Source organism: Calonectris borealis, chromosome 3, assembly GCF_964195595.1.
Source record: "Calonectris borealis chromosome 3, bCalBor7.hap1.2, whole genome shotgun sequence".
Classification (NCBI taxonomy): Eukaryota; Metazoa; Chordata; class Aves; order Procellariiformes; family Procellariidae; genus Calonectris; species Calonectris borealis.
Window position 1 is genome coordinate 89,826,715 of NC_134314.1, and position 25,817 is coordinate 89,852,531.

At 36.2% G+C, this 25,817-nt stretch overlaps 1 protein-coding gene across 9 annotated transcripts in view; it reads left to right on the forward strand.

The window, feature by feature from the left end:
- The window catches only part of CNST (consortin, connexin sorting protein), a 52,976-nt gene that overhangs the window by 20,279 nt on the left and 6,880 nt on the right, over positions 1-25,817 (forward strand). For all 9 annotated transcript variants that reach the window (XM_075146582.1, XM_075146583.1, XM_075146590.1 and 6 more), the window contains 7 exons: positions 1,289-1,494; positions 6,083-6,113; positions 8,689-8,775; positions 9,251-9,365; positions 11,917-11,938; positions 12,116-12,212; positions 17,594-18,471. In XM_075146582.1, coding sequence (XP_075002683.1) covers positions 1,289-1,494; positions 6,083-6,113; positions 8,689-8,775; positions 9,251-9,365; positions 11,917-11,938; positions 12,116-12,212; positions 17,594-18,471 — 1,436 coding nt within the window. The remainder of the gene's footprint in view (positions 1-1,288; positions 1,495-6,082; positions 6,114-8,688; positions 8,776-9,250; positions 9,366-11,916; positions 11,939-12,115; positions 12,213-17,593; positions 18,472-25,817) is intronic.

The following is a 25,817-nucleotide window of genomic DNA, read 5'->3' on the forward strand; positions in this document are numbered from 1 at the left end:
ATTAATTGGTGGAATAAGCTGTAGTTTTCTGGTTACTCCTAAGACTGTGTTATAGGAAGCCATCATTTATTGTTTTTATTCTCTGATCTTTGTGAAAAACTGGTCCAGTCTGTATATGGGTAGTTGATTTCTCCCACTACTACTACCTGCTCTACACTTTCTCCCTAATCTGATTTAACATTTCCTGATAACTATCATATTCATGATCAGCAATATACTACAAATACTGCATTTCTAACAATAAAATGTGGGATTTGCACCCAGAAAATTTTTCCTGTAATATTTTTATACTGTGGTGCTTGACATTATCCTTCATTTATGTTGCCAGTCCTCCACCTGCATGTCTGACTTCCTTGACTTCTATAAAATTGGAGACAGGCAACAGTGGACTGCCAAGGAATGTACCATGGAGAACCTAGTTTTCTGCCTAGCAAGGAGTTCTGGAGGCTAAGTTTAGTTTACACATCCATGTGTCATTGTTACCGACGTAGATCACCACTACTGGCTTACTCCCTGGACTCTCAAATAAACTATCCAACTATCTAGGGAAATCTTCCTTTTCACTCAGCAGGACAGTTCCCCTGGACATCTGTTCCCCACAATAGAATCCCCACTGTCATCATCTGCTTCTTTCTATCCTTTAAGATCCTGTCGTCACTGTGAGGAGCCACTGTGTTACCACTGAAGAACAGGTTGAATTCTCCTTCCCTTCTTCCCTCCTTCCCTCGGGCATCTCCCTGTACAAGGTCCTTGGCAGGAGGGAAGAGACAAACTTAGAACCTCATTCACACTCTCCTCACCTACCTTCTTTTTGCCCTTTTTGAGCAAAACTGTGTTGCAAACAACCCTGCTTTCTGTCTCTGCTGTATTACAATTCAGTCTTAACATAGAAGTTTGTCCACTTGGATCTAAGTATTGATTTTTTTAGCTGATACTGTAGCAATAGTCATAACACTTATTATTTTAGGTCATCCTGGTCTCTTATTAATAACTCTGTAGAACAGTGTAGACTGGGGGGGTGAGGGGGTTGCCCCAAGTTAGAGTCAGGTCTTTTGTACAGAAGTGTACAAAAATACCTGATGTGTGTTACTGTGTTTTTTCAGGTACGTGAACTGACACTGAGACAGACCTATCACAACTAATTTTGACAAGACCAGTATTTTATTTACTGGCAGGGATGTTATTTAAGATACTAGGTTTTTATTCATAGCTTTTGTATTGAAATTTCCTTAAAAAGCAACTTGACGTATTTTTTGAATCCTAACCTATGTACTTGTTCTTTTTAAAGGAGTTCCTACAGTGGGAACCACAGCAATCAAGGAGGAAAATACTCTTATTACAGATACAGATTCTGTGCATGCTGAAGGTGCTGTTGAAGCAATTGAAAACTTGCACCAAAAAGAACAAAAACAAACGTTGCAGTCTCTTTTCTGTTTGCTCCGTGAAGAGGTTGAGCAGATGGATTCAAAGATACTGCCCCTGTGTCTCCATCAGGTACTTCCTATGATTCTGGGGTGTTGCACACAATTTTGTTTTTATTTGAGACCTTGATTCATTAGGGAAAAATACATTAATTCAACATATGCCAGTATTCAAAATAGGACAGGATATTTTGATGTATAATAGGTGGTCAAGGCAAGTATCTTCTCTAAGGTCTTCTAACATATGTTAAATTATAAATTGCCTTGAAAGTATATTTGCAGTTAAAGGAAACTCTTAAGGATGGGTTTTCTAATGCCCCAAATGATGAAATTCTAGTTTGGCAGGAAGATTTAGGAAAATCACTCTTCAACATACCTTAAATATGGTTTGTAAGACACTGGTATAGATACAAGACCGCTGATGTCTAATTAACATTTTAAATCTGGAATTATTTTTACTGTTGCAGACTTCTTTCTAGCATGAATTTCATGCATGAATGCTAAGATTCAAGGTTTCTTAGTACATACTTTTTTTATAGCACAGTTGCCACACCTGCAAGACCAAAGGAAATACTGTGTGATTTGAAAAGCAATCTTTTTTACTAACTGGCCAGTATGTTTTTCTTTCTGGAGATTATGATGCAAGATGAATATGTTGATAGGACTTGATGCAGTATTAATTTATAGTTTAGTTGTGTCAGACTAACAGTGGACTGGAAGACTTTTTGTTTGGTTATGCGCTATATATATAGATACTATACAGTGTCTGATTTGACTTAGTTGCATTATCTTTATTGTGGAAATTTGGATGATTGTGTTATTTTAAACTTCTAAACTGTGATGACAGTCCTGCATTCTTACTCTCTGATATAAATGAGCGATTATATTTGAGAAAGAGGTTTCTCTTTAGTATTGCAAATTATGGATAATTTATATTTGACATAGAATTTTAAATTATCTTTTTTAATTTGTGTTTGAGTGAAGATATTTGATACCATTCCTTAATTTATTTGAAATTCAGTATTAGGGTTAACCGTTTGTATTTTTAGCCACACCGAATTTGGTGGTCATTCATGAGTCAGTACAAAGGTCTGTTTTGGAAAGCGACACAGTTAGGGCAAAAACTTCAAAACGCTTTACAAACATTAAGGAGTGTCATCGAACATGATGGAGGTGAAATCTGTTTGCTGCTTTTTAAATGAGGAAGCCAAACCCTAAGGGTAATAACCTTTTGAAAGTCATACAGGAACTGTGACAGAACTGAGAACAGAATCTGCATTTCCAGATTCAAACATGTAATCAAACACCATCTCTTTTTTCCTGAGAAGTATCAAGCATTTTGAATGGAGTGTTTGAAAGAAAGCTAACAGAACTTACAAGGATCATAACACACTTTTTAATCTGGGGAAAAAATAAAGGATTTTAAAGATAGCATTCATGTTTTCATGAATAAAGTGAGTCTATTAAGACTTTTTTTTTCCTTTTCCAGTGAATTAACCTGTCATCTTCAGTCTTTCTTTTTTCAGGTTGCTAATACAGCCTGCCAGTAACTTTCTTTTATGCCAAGTCTAGCAAATACTCTTCTATCACATTCTCTTTTTATTTTGTATGACAAAATTCAATTGAAAATAAAGAGCTGTGTCAGATGTTCTGGAGTATTAACAATCCATGTTGTTAGTGGGAAGCCTATATTAAATATTTAAAGGCTATGGGATGTTAGGGGCTGTTTTAAGAGTTAACTTTTAATTAATTGTAATTTTTTTAATTAAATGTAATTTTTTTCCTGTCTTGAATGGGATTCATGTGATTTGTTTAGCATTTATTACAGAATCTAAGAAGTACTTACATATATAAAACATAGATACAGAGCTTTGGCAGCTGCAGAAATCCTTAGGAGACTACTGTGGATAGCAGACAAAATGTCCAAATAAAGAACCTTAAAAGTTACCTACCAGTTCTCTTTTGGAGGTACTGGGCTCAGAATGGTCTAGTGGTTGTAATAAGGCTGAGAGACAGGAATACGCAACTTGTAATCTAGACTCCTCTATCAAGTTGCTGTCTTTTTTGAGCAATCATCTTTAGACTTTTGTAAAAGTTCTCACTTGTTAAGCCCTTCAAATTATGAGTGCCTAAATTGATATGCCCCAAAGATTTTGAGACTGAATGTTTGTGTGCTCCCACAGAAGTCATTGGAGTATCAGCTATGAAGTGTCTCAACCTAAATGTTCAGGTACCAGGGTACCTGCAATTACCGCACACGTTTTGCAAGCATGGCCCTTGCCACACCATGCATGGCAAATAGGAAGACTGCCAACATTTGCTGTCCCTGAAGATTGATTAGTTAATGCTTGTAAAGGTCACTGGTACTATAGAGTTCTGTGGAACAAAACATTTTTACTTCTGAGGTTTATATTTTTTGTATTTAATTGCATTTACAAATAAAGCTATCAGTATTCCTCAGCTTTCTAGGAAAGCCTGCCCAGTTTTCCAGCAAGCACAAATAAGTAGTTGTTGTTGTTGTTGTTGTTGCAAGTCTCAAAGATTACTTGTCTACCACGAGGAATTGGAAGAAAAATGTTTCAATTACCACGTTAGCTTTGGTGTTACACCTTCTCCTTTCCAGGTATCAGCTCTATCCTTTCTATGATACTCCCCACCACCAACTCAGAGTCAAAGTTAATTTCTGATTCTGATTAGAAACATGCTAATTTTCTGACTGTCTTTGGATACTTGCTTTCTCTGAGCTGGTTGCATGGACTAGTACAATGGTGTCTTTGCCCTTTTAGTTCAAGAAATAATCCTTTATGCCAGTTTGAGGTGGGGCGGGGGGGGGGGTGGAGCCAAACCAAAAAACTGATACCTTTACTTGATTAACAGAAAAAGTATTTTTTCTAACTGATACCTCGACTTTTCTTCTGAAAGTTCTGCCACTTCCATGCTTGTAATTTTGGCTTTGAAATAGCTGGTTGAAAGCAAAGGCATCACTAGGAAGAGGATAATAAATCTATTTCAGTAGTCTGCAATTAAAATATGTAGTTTTGATATAGCAATAACTTGGTATACCGGAACATAATTTCCTCTTATGTTTGCATGCCCATGTTCTTGGTTTATACACAGCTTGTCAGTGTATAAACCCTTGGTAAGCATATATTGACTGTTCTGTTTTGCAGTGATCTGTTAAAGATAGGTGTCATAAAATTACCCAGCCGGGGTGAAGTTGTTTTTTAAGATGTTGCAGCTAGACATCTTGAATGCTTAGGCATAGAGATCCCTTGTTCAATTCCTAGCCATTGGCTAAGATAGCAGCTATAACAGCAGCATTTAATGTCAGCTTACACATTTTGTTGAGCTGGAAGCGCTGGAGATTGACTTTGGTGTTCAAGTATTTTGTATGTAGTCTGTCTTATGTTTCATTTTCCTGGTCCTCAGTAACTGCTTTGGAATTATTTTTGTTCCCTATCTTAAACCTCCTGAGCACTTTGAGCTGTAAATGCAACAGGGAAACTTTTCTTATTTCTTGTGTCAACTCCTTGGTATTTCTTTGTTTTGACATACCTGTATTAACTCTACATCCATCTAAGAGAACAAGTCTTGAAGAATTGTTGTGATTTTTAGGTGGTGTTTTTTTTTTTTTCCCCCAATGGTCATCTTTGGCAGAGCTGTCTTGTTACAAATCCAATTTTAATTGTTCTGTTATAGAAATGTCAACCTAAGGAGGAAGAGCTGCAGGTTTGTTCTATGTCATAACAACTACAGTGCAAATCAAAGAACTGCCATCTGGCTTAACTCCATGGTTTGCTCTATTGTTGAAGAGCTTCAGATATCAGGATGTTAGGCTTAGTGAACTAACACATGAGATAGAGGATCTTTAAATCTTTTTAACACAGCAGAGCAGCTTCAGGAAAGGAAGTGGCAGAAGTCTGCTGCAATGGTATTGTCTGGCTTCTGTGAGTGGCTTAGGAGTAATACAGAAAAAGATTAAGAACTTGAGTTCTCTTATGTTTACCTCATTAATTTAAAATAGTCATATTGTAAATATTTCAAATTCTATGTATTTGAAATATTTGTTGTAATTATTTATTGTAAATAGGATATAAACAGGAAGGTCGTTGGTATGTCTCTGATGCTGTGATAGGCGATTTTTAGTGTCTTTTATCCAAAAATTGTTCTTTTCTCATCAGTCAGGCACCCTCCATTCCTCCATTTTATCACATTGCACTGTAATGCTCGGGAGAGCTCAGCAATGATCTTAATTTGGTCAAATGTAAGGAAACAATGGTCAGTAACAGAATTCAAACTCTTCAACTCATATCAGTAAACACAGTATTTCTGTTCTAGGTCACTTTAAAACTTTCTAATATGATCATTAAAAAAGTTTCTGAAATAATTTTTTGTTGTTGTAACAAGATAAAACCTAACTAACATTTGGGCAAATCCATTTGTGTGAGAGGACTTAATATTTCTTTGTTGTTTGATATTCTTTTTAAACATCTTTCCTAGAATAAGAATACATGTATTTAGTCAGAACATTTGTATTTTACCCAAACTAAATATGAACCTGCAAAACAGATGTTTAAAACTATAATTAAAAGTTCATATTATATCCTCACTACTCCAATGAAAATTATAGAATCCTAATTTTTCTTTTTTTACTTTTTCAGATAGCTGAGACCTATTTTCAAGAGGAGCAATGTATCCTTTTACTTGTAGAAATTGTTACGCGATATTAAAATAATCTGGCATGCGAAAACATAAAAGACAAATGCTTTACCATTGACTTACAGGTTGTGGGTCAGGGTTAGAAAGAAGTGAACAGCCATAATTTACCCATGAGTGAATATACAATATGTTAGCAAATCCTTCTTAATCAGACAGCTGTAATATGAGTTAAGTAATAAATCCACTTCCAAAAGCTGTACTGATACGATCATTAGTAGTTATGCACAAACAAGGAAGTAAGAAAATATTTTCAAAGAACTTATGTTTTTATAGGATAAGTTCTGTTCTAAGTATTAGTAACTAGGAATATGTCCAGTCTAGATAGGGTATGTATTCTGTTATATCAAATAGGGCACTGTTACAGGAAGAACAAAATTATCACAACAGTTGATTAGAATATGTACTACAAGTGTCTAGATTAGAATAAAAATACCAAATACACTGAGCTAAGGGAGATCAGCAACCTGCAAACAGTAGCAACATGTTGTTTGGCAAATGCTAATTAGTCAAAATCATATTAAGGTAGTTTGAGAAGCTGTCATAGGAAAATATGGGTAATTGCTTCTGGGAACAGCTAGTTCAATGGTCCAGTTTATTTTGACTTGTTCCTAGATAATACAAATAAGTTTGGTCAAAAAGTTACTATAGTTGAACTGCTGCTAATTACTCTGATATATTTCAGTAATTGTGGGAGAGAATAATCATATTAAACCTTAAAGTGAAATTATATTTGTAGAAAAGGTGGACTGGATTTTCCTCTGTTTGCTTTTAAGGGAAAATGATCTGACTAGAAAAAGAAGAGGCAAGAGTGGTAAGCCCTTAAGGTATATGTGATTCACTAAGATGCGTCATAGATTACAGAATCTGTGCATACAGATTATTTCTTTATTATGTAATTTGTTACAAACAAAATGCAGCACATAGGCAATTGTAATGGTTAAATAACAAAACATAAGAAACCTGGAATGGTATCCTTGAAACCTAGCCAAATTATATTATTCTGTAGTACAAAACCAGAGAAATAACTGTCGCAATATTATAAAAGCAATATATAAAATAAAATATCCATCACTGTCTTAGACTGTACTCCTGTCTTGGTCATCCTAATTCAAAAGCATCCATCAGAAGATCCAAAATACACAGCACAAATTAAAGGCATGGAAAAATTCTGCAGTAAATTATGGCTCTGCAGGAGGAAATACAGTAAATTTAAAATGCATTCAACAGTATGATAGAAAGACAGTTTCTCTTTCATAGAAGTTGCTTTAATTGAAGGGCACTGTATTTAAAGCTGATCAAAGGAAATATTTTTAATGCAATGTACACCTGATGTGTGGAATTCAACACCACTATATAATGCATATTTATGAAGGATATCTCCCTTGTACTTGCAACCATCAGTTTCCTGAGGTTAATAAAGAACTTACTTGATCATGTTGCACTGTATTAATTATCCATGACAGGCATTTTAATTCATCCAGTGTAGAACTTCATATTAACAATAATTCAGCGTTTGTTGCTGTCATCCTCTAAGGCTGTCTCTCTGATCTGTAATTCTGTTTCTAATAACAGATTTCTTGAAGGCAGGGAATATTCTGTCCATTAATATTGTTGTTCATAAGCCATGCTATGTATATGTTGTATGAGGCTAACAAGTACTGGTTGTGTTTTTGTAATAATTACTCCAGTATTTTAATTAGCATGAATAACGAAAAATGTTTTTTCTATATTACTACAAACTTCATTCACTGTACTTCTGTCTTCATTGTACTGTAGAATTAAATGTCAAATAGCTGGCAAAACATGGCTTTAAATGGCACAACTAACAACTCGGGCTTGATAGAACTAGAATTATCCAGACTATTACAAAATATATAGCTATCAGTACACCTTTGTGAATGTTTTGATAACCCTAAGGGAGGGGAAAGAGTTCTTCATATAGAAGAAAAGTAAGCAGAATCTTCAGAAAGAAGGCAAAAAGTCAACTCAGCTGTCCAACAGTGTTGTATACAATACTTGAAAAGGGGGAGGGTATTTTTTGAAAGTTTGAGTTGGGGAAATTTTTTAAATACTGTCTCTCTTGAGCTGGTCAGTAAAAAGGAGCCATATTTTCAGTTAGTTATGGTTATTGGCATATAATTGTATTTCTTGAGAGATGCATACTGGTATTTGTATAATTGTTTTGCTTTTCATTTCCCAGAGATTCCATTTTCTGATAAGAGTTGTCAGCATAATAACATTTTGCTTGTTTATTTTCTAGAAAAACTTTTGTTGGACTTAAGGCATGTGGGAAGAGGTAACTGCTGAAGAGAATAGGATTTTCATTTTTGGAACTTTTCTCAACTTATTTTTCTCCTTACTTGCTGTTTTCATGTCTGCTATTATTTTCTTCCTTGCACAGAAATCTGGATACTAGCCATTATTCATTTTGATTCAGTTATGTCAAATTTCAGGTACATAATGATTGCCCTTTCAAATATAGTGCCAAATATAAATAAATCATAACATGTCCATATATGTGTGCATTTTTCTTTAACCTTCCGTTCAGATGAGAAGGCAATGAAGTTCATTCAACTTGAACGACTGTATCATGAGCAGCTGCTTGCAAATCTTTCTTCCATTCAGGAGCAGTGGGGTGAGTACAGGCTAAACTAATATGGTAGAAGAAAGAACTAATTTGTTTTGTATTTCTAAATAACAGAGTATACATTTTGCCAGCTTAAAAATGTTACATAGCAAAAGCAGCATTTATATCAGAATTTCTCTGAGCTTGTTACGAGAAAAGTATTCCTGCTTTAGATTTCTTCTCTCACATTTCATGAAAAAGGTGCAAATAGTTTGTCATTCTTTATTCTATTAATTGAGACTGTGACTGATCCACAGTTGTTTTGAGCTTATTTTTGGTTTAGGGTTGGTGAATCTGATGTGATGAAAATAAAGTGTGTTGTGAAAAAATACAGTGCCTTTTTGCATGGTCTGAAACAAGATTGTAGAGCATACACAGAAGAGTTGTCAATATTTCTCTATTAATTAGTTTCATGTATATGTTTATGTTAAGCAAATACTACTTTTATAATACTTTGAGTAAAAATTATTTTGATTTAATTTAGAAAGAAAATGGAAAACAGCAGTTCCTAGTCCAGTTACAACACTGAGGAATTCAGCTAAAGAACTGAGTGGTGAAGAGCTGGAAAAGCTTACTAGAGTTTGCTCTTCGCATCAACAGTAAGTATAAGAAATTATTATTCCTTTTCCAGTACTAATATGTTAGCGCAGCTGTTGTCTACTTGCAGTATAGGTGTTTTAAAATAGTCAATGTCAAAATAAAAGGTGCATCCCATTAACTTCAATGAATTTGGTTGTAAAGTGGTGGTTCTTTTTGATATGTAACTAAAATGTTTCCGTTACCATCAATTTTCAGTGTTTTAATATGGTTTGAGGAATGTATAGGACTAGATCTGAACTGTTTTCAGAAAATCATTAGTTTGCCAGAAATGGAGTTTTGAGTTTTAGTATCTTCAGCCAAAGTAAACAGTGAGTAGTGTTAATTTAGGAAGAGGGAGACTGTAGAACTGATGATGGTGCTTGTGTCTAATACCTATTGTTTTAGTCATTGTTTTTAAATGCAATTGCCCAGCATCTCAGACTGCAGCACTCAATCTACCCTATAGGATTTTATTCCCAAATTTTCCACATCTTAGGACAATTCCCTTGATGCTTTAAGTCACTCTTGTTATCTTCTGTTGATTTCATATAGGTTGTGCAAACATTATGAAGCAGTGATTCTGTCGCTCCCTAGTGTGGCAGTATTCTGAAAAGTTGTGAAATCTTAGTTCGTACCTGCTTTGCCTGATTCATCAGCCTTCTGAATCAGTGTATCACAGTATCACAAACTTCTGGACAGTGCCTAGGGTGCTCTTCTGGGTAGTTACACATACGGGGTTGTACCCAGCAGGAAGGAGAAGATCTGTTATTTCATGGGTGAATATCCTACCTACTAGACATCGAGTTTAAGGGACAGAGGAAAGGAATTACACCATCTGCCACTGAAAAATGATCAGCCAACAATAATAAGGAAACTAACCACAATTAAAGGCTGTGAAAAGACCAACCTGTGACAGGGGAGATGCTCTCAATCAGATGGGGAGAGAGAACTTCTTCAAATACATTTGCATTGGCTTAGTCAGTCTGGATGTAACAAAAGCCAAAATACCCCTATTGTTCATAGAGAGTATGATTTGGCTTCCCCATTTTTTTTTCTTCTGGGTGACCGTACAGAAGTTTGGAAACACCCAGGCTGACTGCCAGAACCAAGGCAGGGATTGTTTATTTGTAGTCTGAATGTGCTCAGGAGGGAGCCCCTGGAAAGCGTACTCCTGCATTTCCACAGGAGGAGGAGGCAGCTCTAGCACCGTAGCTGCATGTTTACACCCACAGCCTGCTGCTACTGAGAGATTGCACTCTGAGTGCCTACAGGGTTCCTCAGCCTACATTTCCTTGCATGTGACCTTGCAAGCCCACAGAAAGATTAAGATTCAAGTCTATTGCGATTTATATGCTGCAACTAGCAGCACCTCCCTATTGTCACCTCGATTGTCACCTTCTTGAGAATAACTCTGCTTTCTCCTTCTAATTCTTCCATGCCGCCCCACTTCAAAATACAAAATTTCAGTTATGTAACGTCATTCCCGGTTCTGAGAAACCCTGCAATTTGATAAAAATTAAGGCTTGTGTTCATTTGCCATGATTAGTTCTCTGTATTTGATATTATAACTCTTCCAAACTCTCTAGGCAAAAGCCTATTTGTTTTTATTGTTTCATATTTTTTTTCCTAAACTTTAATCTTGATTTGTTTTGTAATTAAAATTATACTTAAATTTTTAATGAATAACATGCAGGTCTCAGAAAATGTGAGCATTTTGCTTTTGTAATTGAAAGTAATGTAACTTTTTCTGATACTCAAGGTCTACAGCTACATACTGGACATGTTTGTTCTTTAAAGATAGTTTTGAGTGTCCCTTATTTGAAGTTTAGATGGTAAAATTTAAAAGTCAGTGCAACTTCTAAAAGTTTTTGTCAGAGAATATGAACATCAGTACTTTTCCCTCTTGTGCCGCCTACTGTTTTTTTTTTTCAGTAGCTTTAAACAAAATGCTCAACATCTTATCTTCATTGCTGTATGAAAGGTTCAAGACAGATTGTGCGTTATAAAACACATTGTGCATGAATCTCCACACCGTTTGCAAAGTCCATGCTGACTGTTAGCAGTGCTGACTCACCTGTGAATCCCAGTGGAATCAGTGGGAGCTGCTGTATCTTACAGTACCCAGAAAACATGTCCCAGTGTAAACAGTCTGTGGAGAGGGAAATATGTTTTGTGGGATTTTTTCCATTCCTCATTCTCTTATAGTGATCAGTATTTTTAATACTAGTAGATACTGAGTCCTTACATGATTTTTAAAGTTGGTAGAGTTCCTTCTGAGCATAAAGTTTTAGAGGAATTTAGATTGATAGATATGTTGCAGTAAATTTTCTTTTGACTGCTTTCTTAATTAGGTGGAGCAATGTTTGGGCTAATTGGTCTTCTGATGATATTCATATATGGTACAGATCCGTGCTTGAAAGTATGTTAGCATGCTGACACTGTTTCAATGTAAGAAAAGTTCTGTGCTAATATTAGAGCAGAGCAAAGGCTTATAAGATTTCAATGACATTTGTTATGAAGAATGTTGCTACTAAGTTGTTTAATTTATTCTTTTTTTCTTTATTGCTGCAGGCCACAGGCATCCAAAAATAAGGTAAGAAGCTGTTTAATTGAATTCTGCTTTGTCAAAAATTGCTAATATATTTTTAGTATTATTAGATATAATCTTTCCAGTTTAGTATAGAAACTGTTTGAAGTTCAGATGTCTCAAAAAGTCACAGTGTTCCTGTTTGATTCCAAAAATTACAGGAAATACTATCATATTTTACAGCTAGTAGCTGCAGAAAATACATGTGAAAGCGGTTGTTTGCTTCAGTTAATGGCATCAAAAAATTTAAAGGAAAGAGAAGCTGCTGCTTTTAAATCAGGTATGTGTGTGTATACATGTGCGTATGTTTGTTTTAAATATACTGTAATGACATATTCCTATAAATACTATGAAGCTATTTCATTTGAAGCTACAGCATTTGTTGGATTCCCACAGACTCATCCATTTGTGCAAATTTTAATTTTTTTCACAACTGCACAATGGACGTACTATGCAATTTTAATTAGTCATTGACATTCAGAATTGTAATTGAAGTAATTCTAGCCTCCATCAAAAAAAGGTCTTTTAAATGTGCATGCATTTATAGCAGCCTACATAAGCTACAAAATCGTGTAAAACTAGAGATAAGATACATAACTTGTAAGTATAAAATATAAGGTAAACAATCTAATGACAAAGATTCTGAGTTGTGGCAATTCAGTATACTTAACAGTACTAGTAACTATTTTAAATGACATACAATATACTGCTTTTGAGACACATTTTTCTGTAACAGCACAGAAAATTAGGAAGCTTTTGGGGGGGTCCTGAAGCGAAAAACATACTTCAGTTAATTTTTGTTAGTACACGCTTTTATGTCAGCTTCATTTTCTTCCTCCTGCCTTGGGCAGTGGCTGTTTTGTTTGAGTAATTTGTTAGAATCATTGGGTTCTTAGGAAACATTGACAAATTAATGAATTGTTAAAATGGAGACAGAGTGGGAAAGAGCATTGGTAGACTACCAGGCTGTGCGTTCTCTCTCCTCTCTTTGAGCAAAAAGTTTCTTTTTTTTTTGCCACATTCCAGTTGCCAAAATTGGCCTAAACTGAGTACCTTTCCTCAAAAACAGCTAGAATTTCTCACAAGATGAGGATTGGCCTAAGTGACCTCAGGAGGTCCCTTTCAACCTAAACTATCCTACAAGTGTGTATCAGCCGAGATGTTCAGGAGAATCAGGAATTAACAAAGATACAGAGTCACAGCTCTCTACATGTGTTGATCCTCCTCATCTTCATCCTCTTTTACCATGACCCTTATACTGCCTTTTCTCTGTGTTTGTTCTTGTAACCTAACTAAACACAAAACATTGAAAATACGAAACAAACGTGTTCTTCAGCTCAGAAAGCAGATCAAAAGAACACAATGCTTTTTATTTTTGGATGGTTGGAAATTCCCATGGAAAAAAATGAGACACTTAAAATTTTCCATTGTTTTTATTCCAAGTGGGAACAAAAGCTTTCAGGAGAGCAGAATTTCTGAACATTGGAAACTTCTGAGTTAAGGAGCATTTTGTGTCAATGTTAAAATACTGTAGTACAACATCTAGACATATTAAACTTAATGTGGAAGTAATTGATGGTGTAAATGGACTTTTTTCATGCCTTTCTCTTAATGTAACTCTTGTCAAAATGTCATCAAAATCTTTGGGATCCTGTGAAATGTTTGTAAATTAGTAAAGCTATGTCATCCAATAGAAAGTGGTTCTGCTGAGAACTTTCCAGCAGTGCTGAATACTTTTTCGATACAAAAATAGGAATATTTCAAGCCTAACTCAAGTTTAAATGCTTAAAATTTGCAAAAGATGCTTTTCAAAAGATTAGCACATTCTTGAGGAAGCAATGACTTCTCACCCTGACAGGTCTCTTCATCTGTTAAGGCAAGTGCATGGTCAGTTAGCTACTGCTGCCCCTCACTGAGTCAATGTGTCAGCAGCACAGGGCTGACTGTTTTTGTTGCAGTTAGAAGGTTTTGGGTAGGGAAGGCATCGGTATGAACTAATACAGAAATTGGACAAAGGTGATCCATAACTCTGAATTCGTTTACACCACTCAGTGCTGTGCAAAAAATATTTGAGCTGTGGCTGCGTGATCCAGCTCAGAACTAGAAGCAATATGGCCATTTGGGGCTGGTTCTTGATTTTTGCCTGAACCCCAGCAGAATCCTATACTATAATAACCATACAGTTCCTCGTATTGAAACTAACCTGTTCAGCATTAGCCTAAAAGCATAGGCCTTCTCAGTGAAAACTTAGAATGCTTGTCATCTGCTTTTTGGGTGGTTTTTTTTCTCTACATCATGAAAAATGAGAAGTAAATGTGTAATCTTTTTCTTCTTCTCTTAGAAATGTATCTGCCAATCTGCAGGGAGAACTACTTAACTCACTTAGCTGCTGGTAGTAGAAGTTTGACTTGCAGTAAGACAGGAAAAGGAAATTCTCAAGTGGTTTGAAGACTGTCCTTCATATGAATTCATATGCCCAAAATAAGAATTTATCTAGCAATTATCAATAAAAAGTATTAGCTTATACATAGAGATATATATTACATTGTAGAGATTGTTGCACTGTACTGTGGTAGCATCTTTGAAGTAAAATCACACTTCCTTACTAATCTAAAGCAAAAATTACTCTATTGACTTATTGCAGGCATTTGGGAACATAGTTTGAGCCTCTGTAGGCAGTTGATCCTAAGAATTCACTATTCCTCTCTCCTGGGAATATAGTGACCAAGAAACAGCTTTATAAGAAGCTGGCTAATCAAGATTCCTGGGAGAGTCACTGAATTAGTTTTCTGCCCTTCTGAGCAAGGGTTGTGAATGGTCTGTTCTGTTACATTTTCCTGTCTGGCAAATTTTCTCTTTGAGTCTACCAACGGAGAGAACTGGGCCCTTAAAGCTATGTGTGTGTATTAAAAAATGAGATACAACCTATGTCCATTAATTTCTTCAGTTTCTGACTGAAAGCCTTAATAGCCTTAGTGTTAACTGAAGATAATCAAATTCATGTGTTTCATTAAACCTTTTATAATGAAATGATGAATTTAATAAAACCCTTAGCATAAGTTTGCAGTGTGTACATATAGACCTGTTTCCAAGGTGGGGAGAAACTGCTTATACCCTGTTTTCTTTTAGGTCACATGGGATTTGTTTTTAAATGGGAAGAGGGACAAAGATGGAGAAGTGTGAATTCTCCACTGGTAGAATGCCATAGGTCAGTACTCTCTCTGCTAGGCTGTCTTGAATTAACAGGATAAAAAAGTGGTGGCTACGGGTTTCTGTGATGAACAAAGCAAGCATCAATTTTGAAGTAACTCTGGGGAAAAAAACATTTCTTAAATTACCATAAGTGCTTTCATTTCTAGAAAATTTTCAGTAGACACTTTGTTATATCTCGTGACAGTCAGATAAAAATTACTGCCGCGTTGGTGGGTACATCTTCATTTAACTTAGTAGGAAAAAGCATCTTTTCTAATTAAGTGTTCAAGTCTTTGTCTTCACTTGCCTTGAGTCAATAGTGGGCATGGGTTGTCTCAAGCAGGTGTTTTGAAGTAGGTGTAAAGAAAATATTGAAAGCTGCTGAAAATTTGATGTGGAATGTAACAATGATCGTTACATCTCAGTTCCCGTGTGTCTATAGTTAGATAACAATGCTAGGATCATTTACTACTTTCTTAGGAACAGAGCCCTGAGCTCAAGGGCCACCTTTCATGGTAAAGAATTCGATTTAATTTCCGATTCCGTTTAATCTTCGTTGCAATTGGGGCTGCCAACAAAGATGCCTGTTGTAATGTGGATGTATCCACTAGGGAAAATTGTCAGATGGTAACAAAATCTTGTACCAATAATCCAGGCTGTATTTGAACTCGAGACCTATATGTGAAGGGCTCAGTATCCCGTTACAAATCCCTTGAGCTATCTACTCATCTGTGTCTAATTTTCAAAAAGTCCCTGTCTCATACCCATTTCTTCTCTCAGTATTTTCAGAAGTTAGGCTCCCCGTACCCTTCCTTATCTGTTAATGGTGTTCTGATTTTTTTTCTGCATTTTGAGATGGTTGGATATTCTCTTCAATTTCCAAGCCTGTCTTTTCTATGCTACCTTGTATTTCATTATCCTTTAAAATGGGAATAGTTTAGAATTTAATAAAACTGTTCAATACAATGAATTAATGCAAACATTTCTTTAAAGACTAATGAATGTGACCCTGTTTCATGTGACAAGTTCAGGAAATTGCTCAGATTTTAAGTGAGGTTTTAACAGGTGAAGAAGGATAAGATTGGCATAGAGATCTTCAGACATTCTTGTGAGAACATATATAATTAATAAGGTGTCGCGAAACACTGATCTGGGATCCTGCCGACTATGCCAATTTGTCGCGAATGAGTGGTTTACAGGCCGCTTAAAACATCACCGTCCAAGGTATTAGCAGCAAATTATTTTAATAGAAATTTATAATAGTGCGACTTAACAGAATTCAATGGCAAGGTTCACTCTATCACTTACTACGTGGATGAAGTATACAAAGGAGAATCAAGCTAGAATTGAGTTGAAATGATTTATACAGACACCAAGGACAGAAAAGGGTAGGGGAGACCCTCCTGTTGAGTCACGAGGTTCAGAGTTAGACCCCCTTGCTTTCCAAACTCCTTCTCAGAGAGGAGTCTAGGTGCGGCTGGATCCAATCTTAGTCTCAGACTTGGACAATGGTTTATGTCTAACCGGGATTATATGTGCAGCAGTCTATATATATTTAGCAGCAGTCTAAGGTTCATTCACAGTTTAAAGTGAATCACAAGATTTTAGCAGCACTTAATCATTGACTAATTTAACGTTACAGAGTGAGTTAGTAGAGTCTACTACAGTCACTACAGTGACTTAATTACAGATTATGCTTACTATTGGTTATCTAAGTCAATTCACACACACACACACAAAGGCCCAAAGCTAGATAAAGGTACCCCTTGTTTCTCTCTGAAATTTCAGATAAGAAAAATCAGTTTTCATTTGTATTGTAAATGTGAATACAGAAATAAGCTGTATCCGATTGCATTTTTTAATATGTAAACTGATTTACATATTCAAAAAGCAATATCTTTTTATGCAGCCCATTATGTAAAATATTGTAATTGGATACTTAATTTAGTGTTAACCAAAGGAGGAGCTAGTTACCCACTTAAAAGAACTTAATTTAAAGTTTCTTAGTATGATTTCCGCTTCTTTAAAGGAAATGCAGATATCTCCCTGTGTGATAGACACACTAGCATCAAAATACAGCTTTCTGTAATTAAGTGCATTTGTCTGAACTCCAGGCCTCCACGAGATGCACTCACATAAAACATGCTTTAGAAGAAATGTGGCTGTTCAGAAAGATACTTACATACATACTGTGTTTGAAGTATGGAAGTAACTCTTTTCAGGAGGGCACTAAAGCATGTGCTTTGCCTGCAAGAATTTGTGTAAATATTTTGCTGAGTCAGGAGTCAGCTTTTCAGACTACTAACGAAACTTTTATTCTGACTGCAGCACGAAATACCTGCCCTTTATGGGAGTGCATTTTAAAGCATTAGGTTACAATGTTATCAAATCACAGTATACTCTTTCCCCTCTGGGCTGATGCTTTGAATCATTTAAAAACACTGGAACTGTTTTTCCTATTGCACTTAGGTACTGAAACTTGTCCTGGCGTTGGACCAAAGAAAGAAGATAAACAGCTGAGCACTAGTTCTCCAGGTGAAAACAAAACTGAGAGACAGACAGAGGTAGCAAGCCTTTGGGTAGCTGCAGGAAAGGACCACATGGAGGAGCAGCACTGCAGTGCTGAATCAACATTGGAGCCACACACCCAGTCCACAGGGACAGTGGGCAGGCCTTCTTCGGGCTGTTTATTATCTGGGGATGCCGGTAAAGATAACAGTTTGCAGCTGAGAGAAAGACAGCTCTCTAAAGATGCGGAAGAAATAGAAGGCACAGCTGGGGAGCCTGGAGTGAAACTCCCTCTTGAGCCAATGGTAGACGCTTTGGTTTTAACAGATGCTGATTATATGCCTACTGATTTGGTTCCTACTGATAAAGATGTGCAAGCCGATAGAAATCTGCTCAGCTCAAAACATGCTGCTGGCTCTTCAGAAATTGCTAGTGGCCAGCTTGGAAATAGTGATTTAAAGCAACAACAGAAACAGCCTGATGATGATGATGAAGAACCTTCGCGGGACAGAACTGCATCAAATGTATGCTCTGGGTGTAATAAAGTGTCTGAGAATGAGAGTACTGCCCATTCTCGAGTGTGCAAGGAAATACAGAGAACAGCAGGACAGGAGGAGAAGGTAAATAATGAAGAACAAGAAGATTTATTTCTCAGATTTTTAAATGGTAACATAATAGACATTGAAGAATCATTTGCAAACTTAGCAAACCAAGAGGACTTTGACACTGTTCCAGATATTTCACCTGAACAAGCATCTTACAGCTCGCTGGAAGCTTTATCACTAGATGACAGCTTTTCTTCTCTTGATGAACTTGCAAGAAGGATAGAGATTGCTGAGGTAAATACTGTGAATCCTATAAAATCTTCCATGTTTATCTCAATTAAAATATTTTAGATATTACTAACTTCAAAATGTGTTAAATATTCCTTCATATATCACTCTCTTTAATCTGAAAAGAACTCTATACTTATTTAATTGTTCTGAGTTAATTCAGAAAAAAGTTTTTTTGCCTGCTTGCTTCCTTGACCAGTAGTGCTTTGTGTTTCTAAAAATTAGATTGATTTTTACATATGAGTGTGAACACCGCTGTTTTTTTATTCTGATGGAGACTGTTAGGAGATGGCCTGACAATTCCTGTTAAATCACAATTTCACATCAGAGATCTACATAATGCCTATGATGTAACATGTGGTTCATTTCCATTCATAGAATAAAATTTGCTTTTCTGTGCCTCTTCCATATAGGTGAGAACTACATATGTAATAAACTCTGTATATGGATATATGGGCTTCTAATTTTGCAAAGTTCAGGCAGTTTTGTTGTTCAACCAAAACTAAGAAAGAACAACTAAGCCTGAACCCACCTTTCTGAAGCACTGCTGGTAGGCCACAAGAAGGATGAGTGCTTCATAAGCTAAATTGCTCTTCTGAAAATACAGAAGATTTATTGCTTTGGGACTTCTTTTGGAGAGTGTGCTATGACATCTCTGCTTTATTTGCCTTCTGGTTTTGGTGCATTTGCAACCATGGGACCTTAAAAGCTTTTTCTTTAAGTGAAAAAATGAGATTATTGTGAAATGATGTGATTCCAGATGCTGGAGGGGGAAGACTTGTAAAAAGGTATCTTCTTAGTTCATCTCTATTTTTAATGCATTTAACAATACAACATCCCTTGGCAATAAAGTAACAGTACTTCTCTATAGATCAGAAGCTAATGCAGAGAGACCAAGAACCCACGATCACTCAAGGACAGCAGCCAAACAGGGAACTAAATAGTGGGGATCCATGCTGATGTTATTACATGTTTGGCAAAATCTCCAGAGCTGGAAACAGAGCTGGTTTTTCTCCCCACCTAAAGAGCTTCTTATCTTCTTTCCAAGATCATTCATCCTGACCTGTCCCTAAAACACCTTGTCTTTCTGTGGGATGTTAGGAAGCATAGCACATACCAGGACTGAGGGCTATATGCGCAAAGCTGTACACAAGCTCTTGACAACACGCAGATGTGGAAACCCATATACATGTTCATACATGCAGTCAAACTTTTGCACTAAATCCATTGGCTTGTGTTCACTTAGAGAATGGTTTTGAAAAAGTGCATTTTGTTGACAGCCTGTGCTAAGCCCATATACATGTATAACAGAAGAGTAATTTAAATATCATCCCTCAGGATTAGATTTCTTTTGAGCCCACTGAAAGTTCAGCATTATAAGCTACAGGAGAGAACTGTTCTGTTTCACATAGAAAAATCCTAAATTAATCCTATAGTAATTATTTTTAAATTGCTATTTTTGTGCCATTTGCATTTAGAGGATGGGATAGGAAGCAGCATATTGATACTGTTAGAAAAATTATGCTTGTATTGATTGGCCCAGTGACTGATGCTGATTCTTTACAGGTAATCTAGATTCATTTCTAGTTTGCTATCCTGATGCTAGGACTGCCGGTACTCTGATGGCCAGTTGAGTCTCTGGAGAGGAAAAAGTACCTTGAGTCTTTCCATAGTACTTTTTCTGGCCATATAAGGCATAATATTGGCTGGCACTGGTGGGAGTCTTTTTGGATTATTCTTAGCAAGAGACCTGAGTTGAGTGTGAGGCAGGGGGTTTAAATCGGGGAGAAGAGAAGAAGGGTTAATCTCAATACCAGTTAAAATTTGTAATATGCAGCATCTGGGGCTCTTTTGCAATATCTGAAATTTCTAGGTGCAGCAGGGTGAGTTAAGGACAGCATAGCAGCTTGTATTTTTTCATTATAAGCTTATATTTTGTTTTTCCCATTAATCTTATCACCTATCATTACCCTAGTGGTTGCTTTTCAGAAGTGGTGAGCACCTACAGCTTCTGTGGAAGACACCAGGAATTGAGAGAGTTTGGCACACCTGAGAAAGCAGCACTGTTAACTTGCTTTCACTGATGTTGTTTTAGTGCTAAAATAGGATTCCACTGATGTTTTGACAAGCAGACTGATCTTTGCACCCAGCCGTAACATTTCTTCCTTTCTTGTCTTCCTGAAGCCTTTGAAGTTGTATTGTTCAGGCTATGGCCATCTAATAAGAAAACAATGTTTTCATACAGTAATTGTGAAAGAAATACCTAGAAATGCATTAGCAGCCACATGAATGAAATGAAATTAATTACATGAAATGTACCAGTGTGACAGTAAAAAAACCAAAACAAAAAAAAACCACAACCAAAAAAAAAAACCAAAACCAAACAAACAAAAAAAACCACCACCATAAATCAATTTCACTGTTATAAAACTTATCATGGAGTGAGTATTTACAAAATCGCCACAAATAAGTTAGAATGGAAGGCAGAAGTAAAGATTATTTTGAAATAACCCAGGTACAAAAATCATACGGTGGGACAAAATTTCATCAGTATTCTTCAATGGAGTCCTAATATTAATTTATTGTAAATGGGCAAGCGTAAGTACTTGTGTATGTATTTAGAGTTAGGAAGTTTTGTTTGACCCTATATCGAGATCAAAGAATCATCTCATGTAGTTCTCTAATTTAGACCCTTTATGTCACTTACTTTTAGTCTACCATTTACAATAACTAATTACAAGTCTGAAAATCCACTAAATTCTGACTCTGGCTTTAAATAATTGCAAAACCAGAATAGTACTTTACATATCGTACAGTCCCTTATACTGGGTATTTCTTCACTAGTACAAACCGTGCATGACAACATGCAAATGATGGAAAATCACTGTCATTTTATAGAAACTAGATTCATACAACTAACAGAGCTTTGAAGCACAGTCAGCAGTTGGCAGCAACAGATATCAGAAGTGTATAACCTCTTCTTAGATCTCTTTGCTATCATTTTTGTGAGAATGAAATGACACACCAGCAAACAAATTGTAACCTCAGTAATGTAAGTTGCATTTTGCCATACGAAATAAAAATTTATGACATAAACTTTTTATCTGAGTGATGATTAGGGAAATGAGTAAAATCTTAACGTTTTTCCTTATTCAAAAATTATAATTAGAAATTTCTTTCAAAAAGCAAAGATAGCGAGACTCTCTACCACAACATAAGGTAGTAGCTTTTGGTTGGCACTGTTTGTACACCAAGACTTTTAAAAAGTACCGAGTATGTACTGACTAGCAGCTGATTTGATTGCAGAAATGAAGTCTCCACCTATCTGTACTAGGTCTGGAGACAGTGCCTTGTTGAGACCCCCTGTTCTTTTGTATGGCTTGGGTCCTGTAGTTTTGAGTTTGCAAGAATTATGCTTCCGTATGAAATGCTTACATGGTATCTGAGCTATTTATTGCTGTATAAAGGAGCCCCGGTATTTGCAGGGCAAGCGTATCAGCAGAAAAACGGTTGGAGTCTGATGCTGTGCTATGAATACTGAATCTGCTAAGTTAGCTCCTTTTCGAAGTCAAATTATTCATCTATCTAATGTATTTTATTAGCGAAGGGGTTTGTCTACTGCTTATAGCTTAACCCAGGGCAGTCTTGCTTTTTGTCATTTCGTCGTACAGTTATGGATTACCACTTTAAAGAAATCTGGTATTGCTAGAAATAAAACTGTAGGCCTTTGCCGAGTAACTGAATAAGGAATACAGCCCGTAGAAGAATATACAAACAAAACTCCTCCTTGAGTAGTTCTCTGCATTCAGACTAAAATACTTCATACAGTGAACTTTTGTTCATAGATCCCAGTTTGCAGTGCCCCTGGTTTTGGGGTTTTTATTTACTTCTGTATGCTACAAATGATTCCAATAGTCAAGTTTAATCTGTTTTCTCTAAAAGCTTGAAGTAAAGGACCTTATTTTCATAGTTTTGGCTAATATGTTTATAAATATATACATACACATCATATTTGGTGAAAATATGCATAATGTAAGAAGTTTTTTTAATATTTTATTAGCAAATGCTGTTTTAAACAGAGAAGAGACAGGTAGTTTAATTAGAGCTTATTTGTAGTTGGTTTGCAGCCAGGATATTAAACTTTATCCAAAAAAGTTTAAAACTTTTCTGTGAAGCAGAATCACTTTGTATTAATAGTGGTAAAAAGAGAAAAGCGAAAATATTTACAGAGTTTCAATTAACCAACAGTCATTGCTGCTTTCCCTTTTGAGTGTTGGTCAAAATGCCACCACATACCTGTATGCCATTTTCAGTTTGTGTACAATACTTCTAAAAGCTCCGGTCAAAAGATTTTGTGAAAGCCAGCAGAGCTGAGTGAGTAAGCTCAGTTACATAGGTGCTCCAAGAGCATCTTTTGTTAATTATCTAACTTAGAATTAAGAAAATGTTCGATGTTTCAATAGGGTCCTTTATGTAGCTCTTTCATGTAACACAGAGCTGTTTGCAGTGCAGCCTGGTGCAAGGCTACATTTTTCCTCCTGTGGTTCAAGTCAAGCAAAGGCTTGACTTGTGGTCAACTGTATTAACCACAGTTCCCTCATTAACTTTCAATTTAAATAATGTATTCTGCCTTTTAAAATTCCTCCTGCCTCCTAAAGACTGGGGTGAAAAACTTCAAGTCTTGCATGGCAGTTAAGTCCCTCTCCTTGGATGTTTAATTAATGGGAGATGGATCTAATACAATCAGTTTATATATAGCTTTGAAATCTTTCTAAATGAAAGGTATGGTAGAAAACTACATTTACAGTTGTTTTAATTGAATGAGATTTTATTTGTAGCAAGATGGACCCTATTCTTACATGACAAACTTACAGTAAGTTTTTATGATGTTTAAGTTTTTATGACTGAAAATAAAAATAAAATGTGGTGATGTTTGCATTAAATATTTTCGAACTGCAGTTGAGAATACGGTAGAAAAGAAGGTGTAAATATTGCTTTATGCAGAATGCCGTATGTTTGTATTTGTATTTGCATTTTAACAATAAACTGTATCCTGATCAGGAGGCATAGCTTTGTAGGTCCTTTGCAGAACAAAACAAAAACTTTAATTATGTGAGTCATGAAATTCAAAAGCAGATGAAATAGTCTAGGTATGAGTTACATATCATGTAATGGGGACATTCTTAAAAATACAGTCTATGGCTTTTGTTGGGACAGGAGAGTCTAGCCACACTGAGTTTATTGCAAAATCAAAAGCCCTTGCTCCCCCTTTTTAAGCAAAAGATGATGTTCAGAATAGAGAAACCTCTGCTGTGTGGATTAGTTCTTTATACATTTAGAAGTAAATCCTGAAACACAGCCATGTAGTCTGACAGGGAAAGTAAGTGAACCTCATTGTAGCAAGGCTTTGCTTTGCAAGCCTTTTACGTAACTGTAATCACTGAAACACACATTTCCACATAATCCTGTCAAAGATAGCCCTCTGGTTTTAAGCTTGGAGAAGACAGTGCTTGTGACACAGTCATTCAAAAACTACCAAGAGCCAACAGACAAAATGAAATTACTACTTGCAGAACGGACCACCACATACTAATCTTCGGGCAGACTGGTACAAATGCCCCGCCGGCCCTGGGTGACATTCCCACCAAGTGCAATCCAAGCCACTTGATAACACGCGTGCCAGGTGACAGCTAGCCTGCTGCGTGGGTGGTGCGGGAGGAGCCATTGATCCTCTTTATGAAAGCAAAGCCGTACACAGAAGCTTAAAATAATCTACTCTTTTAAAGGACATAATTTCGTCTCTGCCCTCCCAGATAAATAAGTCAAATTAATGCACTCTTACACGATCCCCCTTCCTTGTCACAACAAGGAAGCATAAGTGTTGATTTTCTGTCTGGCCTGATAAATTTTCATGGCAGTCTGCAAGGCTAATTTAACAATACCAGTAGAAGCTTCACCCCAGTACACTTGTCTGTTGTGATGAGACACTTGCAGGCTATTATTTCTGGCTCATTTGTGCCAAATAGTGGTCCTCCATATGTTAACTTTGTAAACAATTTCTTTCCACCACCTCCACACTTTCACTACTTTGTAAGTACTTCATCGCATTGTTTCATTAAATAATCCATTCAAGCTCTTGAGCAGATAATCAAAAGGGAAAGTGAATATCAAAAGGGGAAGTGTAGCAGAGATCAATTTTATCCTCTCAATTGTGATTTGGGGAAAAATCGTTAGACTGTAAGCATATACCCACAGTGACCAACTCTATGAGTTGTTCAGGGCAACATTATTTGTCCAGTTGAGGGCTATAAAATACTGCCAGACTAGAGACCTGCAAATGTAATTGCCACATTTACCAGTTAAAATGTTGCAAATGCCCAATGCCATAGCTGGTACAGTGCCTATTGGATTGTGCTCTGTGTTTCACTGTGTTCAACGCACCATCTCTCCAATTACAGCATGCATCGATGCATTATATAAGCTTGTAGCATGAAGCAAGTTTAGCGGCATAGGTTATGAAGCCACTTGTTTTCTGTTTTTCTACAGCTCTTACGATTGCAATGCAAACGAGTTTTATGCATGGTCTTCTAACTTGATTAGATTATGGGGAGAGTTAAGCAGTCAGTTGTCTGCAACTACAGCGTTATCTGGAAAGTTACTTTTTTCCACTTTGAGTTTTTGTGAAAATTATAGGCATTTGGGGTCATTTCCTACACAGATGAGTTGCAAACTCAGTTGCAAATGTAGTATGTTTTCTTATCTATAATATACATTATACAAATGTATACAGATTACTTTTCAATTTAACAAATTGAAATTGTTATTGCTGATCTACAGAATAAGTTTTTAAAAGTGCCACTCAGATTTCTGAAGAGATGACTAAGACTTTTTTTCAGGTAAAGATGATCTCAAGATAAAAAAAGGCATGTCTAAATATGCTTCCTATTTAAATTTCTGTTTATATCTAGCACACTGGGAAGTGCTTGCTTAGGAAAGCATTTTTCTCCCGATACTTCCCCTACCTTCATTTCTCTGATAACTAGGAAATTACAGACTGCTCAGGCTGGTGTAACATCCTAGTATGGCTTAGCATATACTCTTGCAGCTAAAACAAGTGCTGTAGCAAAGGAAAGAGAAGTTACGCTTTATTGATTTATAGACTGTATCGCTGTTTGGGTGACCAGCCTGTAGGGGAGGATTTTTGAACTGCTGCTGTATCCAGAGAACTTATTACAATGTGGAGCTGGAATCTATCCAGAGCATTGAAGCTTTTTTTTTCCCTGGTGTTATCTCTTTCTGGTTTTCTGGCCCCACTGTAGCTTGTTGTCCACCCTGGGGAACCAATTGCAATG